The sequence below is a fragment of the Microcebus murinus genome, chromosome X, assembly GCF_040939455.1.
Source record: "Microcebus murinus isolate Inina chromosome X, M.murinus_Inina_mat1.0, whole genome shotgun sequence".
Classification (NCBI taxonomy): Eukaryota; Metazoa; Chordata; class Mammalia; order Primates; family Cheirogaleidae; genus Microcebus; species Microcebus murinus.
Window position 1 is genome coordinate 47,794,024 of NC_134136.1, and position 4,638 is coordinate 47,798,661.

General features: G+C 48.2%; 1 protein-coding gene across 1 annotated transcript; it reads right to left on the reverse strand.

The window, feature by feature from the left end:
• Positions 1-1,458: 1,458 nt before the first annotated feature.
• On the reverse strand, positions 1,459-2,615 carry LOC105856899 (cancer/testis antigen 47A-like). Its single transcript, XM_075999141.1, has one exon. It carries the CDS (start codon positions 2,558-2,560, stop codon positions 1,682-1,684), a length of 879 nt encoding a protein of 292 aa, XP_075855256.1. The 5' UTR covers positions 2,561-2,615; the 3' UTR covers positions 1,459-1,681.
• Between the last annotated feature and the right edge of the window lie 2,023 nt (positions 2,616-4,638).

Here is a 4,638-nt window from a genome sequence, read left to right on the forward strand (position 1 = left end):
CCCGTGCTCCTTCCACAAATAATACTCCCTCCCTCCCAGTCCCTGGGTTTCCATATCTACCATGTGGTTATGAGGCTGTTATTATGAAATACACAGCTGTGAAAATGTGGGGAAAAAAGGAAAAGAAAAAAGAAAAAAAAAACATTAGTTTATCATTTCAACAGACTCAAAGATATACCTTAAGACTTAATTATCAATTAATTGATAAACAATCATACTATGACTAAGTTTCTTTACTTTTGCCTGTCACATAAAATACAAAAATCTACAACTAAACAAATATTCAGGTACTCATCACTAAATGTGGTCCTACTTGAAAATCCTAACTTTTTGCTATTTGTAAGTAATCACATTCTAAACGGCATCGTGTTGTCTTTTAGTTAGTACGGGAGACTGTATTTCTGTGGCCAAGTAATGAAGGCCCAACTAGTGCATGGCCCAGGCCATGTTAGCTGCTGCTTCTGGTAACTGTTTTCCACACAAATATTGGTCTCAGGTACTAGGTCTATACATTTACCACTTGTTAATAGTCTTACAGCTAGAGGACAAACGACATCACAAGAACAAATGAGTAGCCATGAAGTAAATACTGCATTTTGATATTATTAGGTACATGAATATTCCAGTAGGATCCTAAGTAAGTCAAACTGAATTTTTTTAACTAATTTGAACAACTTTTTTCTTAATTAATTTACTGGAAGAATTAAAAAACAAACTGTCAGTAAGAAGTAAATGCCAGGAATAGCCGAGCGATACTCAAAGGTATACACAGATACCTGGATTTTGTAGGCTTCACCTCTCCGGGGTCCACGTCCATTGGAGGTCCTTCCTCTTCTTTGTTTTCATTCTCGTTTTCTTCTGCTGCTTCTTTTTCTCCCCCCCCTAAATAATCTATGGTGTCTTCGTCTTCCCAGTTTTCATACTGATATCTAGTTACTTCTTTAGTGAAAAATAACACAGACTTTGGGAAAATTCATTCATGGAAAAATAGCCCAATTTAGAAACAATAATGACATCTAGTCCTCTACCCTCAGGAGAAGTAGGAGGATAGAAAAGAATAAGAATAGCTGGGCACTAAGAAAAGAATAGCTGGGCACCTTCCTACTGGTTGATACAACACTTCCATGGTTCTCAAATTTCTGCTGCTTAATGGTTTCCACAGTGACACTATTTCCCTTTTCCTAGTAACGCCCCCACCCAAAGCTGCCAAGTACTTCTAGTCCTTTGGAGAAGAAGAGATCAGAATCATCAGGTCTGATCCATTCTACATGTTTTGGTCAGAACTTTGTTGGGAAAATGGTTGTTTGCTTCAAAGACAAGTTGTATGTAGATGCTCACTGGATCCTCAACCCCCTGAATATTTCATTTTACCAAAGGCTCCTGTCTCGGTTCATCATTTGGGGGGGGATCAACTTTCTAAGAATCTTTACACTTCTAAAAGCTGTGAGCCGAAAATGAGGTGTGCCATTTGCTGGCTGCCTTCCTTCAGGCTTCCCTTCCACGTCTTCCCAGGCTCCCCCCACACACACACCTGCCTGCCCTGACACCTGCCTGCCCCGACACCTGCCTGCCCTGACACCTGCCTGCCCTGACACTCCTCTGTGGGCTCACGAAAGGCCTGGATGACCTCGGATCTCCCGGCAAACACAGGTGGTGGAGGGCAGAATATGCCTGTGCGACACTAAAGGTCACTAGGAACTGGGCTTCTGTCCTGTTCTCTCGCACACGCTGGGCCCCAGGCGGGGAGAGGGGGACCCGCTTCACCCCGCCAGAGCCGCCACCCCCCGCGCTCCATCCCCGGGACCCGTCGAGCCCGCCCGCCCGCCCGGGGTCGCCCCCAGGCCCGCTCCTCACCGTGGGCCGTCACGATGATCTCCTGGGCTGCTTCTACCTGCGCTGCGGCCCCGCCCGCCGGCTCCCCGGGCTGCTCGGGCCCTCCGCCTGCCGCGCCCGCCGGGAGGACGTCGGGGCCCTGGCCGAAGCCTTCGCCAAGGCCCTCGCCCTCCAGGGCCGCGACCCTCGCGCGGGGCCTCTCGGGCACGTGAAGCACCACCGGGACGTCCTCGCTCCCGCCATCACCGCCGTCGCGGTTGGTCGTCGGACGCCGGTGTGCCACCAGCAGGTGGCGGCCGCGGGGCCGGGTCAGGATGTGGTGGTTGTAGTAGATGCGGTGCAGAAGCGAGTGGACCAGATCCAGGAACATGAAGCGAAAGCCCGCCATGGGGAAATGACGGGCGTCCACCACCCGATCCAGGCCCACCAGCGGCACATTCTCCTCTGCCTCCTCCTCCGCCGGCCCGATGTCTGAATCTTCCTCGGCAATGCGGACCTCGGGGGCTCCGGCCACGGCCATGGCCGCCGCCTGGCCACCCTCCTCCTCCCCGAGGCCTCCCGCGGACCGTGCGACTCCGGCCGCCTCCACCACAGGCGCCATGACGCCGCCGTAGTGGGGGCCGGAGTGGCCGCCCACCCCGTCATCGGCTCCGGCCCACGCTCCCGCCCGGCTCACGGGGCCTTCCTGGCCCTCTGGGGTCGCGTCTCGATCCCCTGAGGCGGACATGACAACAGCTGGTACCTCAGTGGGCGGCGATCGCGCTGGGGCGTCGACGGCCAAGATGGTGGCCTCTGAGGCGGCTGCAGCTGAGGGGAGGCCGTTGGTAGAGCGGCCTGAGGAAAGGCAGAGGGGTGGCGGAGGGACAGCTGTTGAGGGGACAAGAGTCTATAGTGGAGCCTGAGGAGGCCCCGCGACGGGAAGGGCAGGGGTCTAATCCCAGGGGTGGCCCGTCACCCAGACCGCACCTGAGATGGCTCCGACCAGTCGGGAAAGATTCCGTTGTGACCGTTGACCGGAGGTGGACTGGAAGGGTCAACTAAGGGTCGTGTCCCCTAGTAGCGAGCTCTAAGCTCATTTGCTGAAAGGTGGAGATTGACATGCCCCACGTCCAAGGAATGATCAAGGCACTCCACGGAATCCGGGATCACCTAGGAGCCCCTGGTGACCCGCCCTACCCTTTAGGTCCAAGCATGTCGTGCCCTTTTAATGTCAGGATTGTTGACAGAAGTATCGGGGCCACTGTGGCGTTTCCCTGGGGTGTGCGAACTGCAAGGAGTTCAGAGTTTACTGATTTCCCTCTGGTAGTGGCTCATGCAAGTAGAGATAGGGTCATCAAAAGGTGATACAGCTCAGAGCTAAGCACTAGTAAAACCTCCCCAGAAGAGAGAAGAATTTTGACAATTAAACTTGGTTAGAACTATTTAGAAAACAATGGGCAAAGTTGAATTGGCTGCATTCAGATGTGAGTGTTAAATGGGTGGTAAAAGACAGGCGTTGGAAGGTGTTTAATGAGCCCTGCCAAATTCACCACAAGCCCCCAAGAAGGAAAAAAAGACTTTTTCATAACGGATGAGGTCGCCCCCTAAGAGCTAAGCATGGCGCCGGCGGCGACAGACAACACGGCCGCCTCCGAGGACGCTTCTGAGGCAACAGCCCAAGACTTTGTTTCAAGACCCTTTTAATCAAGACGACAAGTGTAACTAATTCTGAAAATTTTGGAGAAATCAACTGCCAGTTTACATTCATTCTATAAAAAATGTTTTGGCATACTAAAACTAGTTTTGAAAAAAATTTTCAAGTAACATATTTCAGATTATTACATTTAGAAAAAATATACCATTAACTCCCTCAAGTTAGGCAGGGATTTTTTCCCTTTCCTAAACTCAATCAAATTTCAATGCTTTTATTTTTCTTCTGGTCCCACCTCAAGAATGGAGCGTGGTGTTGTCATATATCATTGATTTGAATCGAAGGCAATGTAGAAATTTTTTATTTCAGTGGTTTTAGGGTTACAAGTGGTTTTTGGTTACATGGATGAATTTTATGGTGGTGAAGTTGGGGTTTTAGTGTACCCCTCACCTGAATAGTTTGCATTGTACCCAATAGGTAATTTTTTGTCCCTCAACCCCCCCCCACCCTCCATCCTTCTGAATTTTCAATATCCATTATAGCACTCTGTATGTTCCTATATAACCATAGTTTAGCTCCCACTTATAAATGAGAACATGTGTTATTTGGTTTTCCATTTCTGAGATACTTCACTTAGGATAATGGCCTCCAGTTCTGTCCAAGTTGCTGCAAAACACATCCTCACTACAAAGACAGCAAAACTGAGGCAGAACTCCAATCTGAGGTCAAGAGTTGGCTTTAACATTTGTTTCCTAATATGATATAGGGAAAGTTATACATTTCTAGGCCTCAGTTTTATCATCTGTGAAGTTAGGATAATGACTACCTAGCTACTTCACAAGTTTGCTCTGAGAATCAAGTAAGATAATGGGGGTAGATGCCCTTATTATACTGTAAAATTCTATACATGTATATTATTACATTAAAAATAATTTTTCCTCTTCTTGAATTATTGGAGAAAAGCTATGAAGTATAGTCAGCCCTCTTCTACACATGTGGATTAAACTAACTACAGACCAAAAATATTTGAAAATAAATTGCATCTGTAGTAAACATGTACAGACTTTTTTCCTGTCATAATTCCCTAAACAATATAGTGTAACAACTACTTACATAGATTTACATTGTATTAGGTATTGTAAGTGATCTGGAGATGATTTAAAGTATGATATATG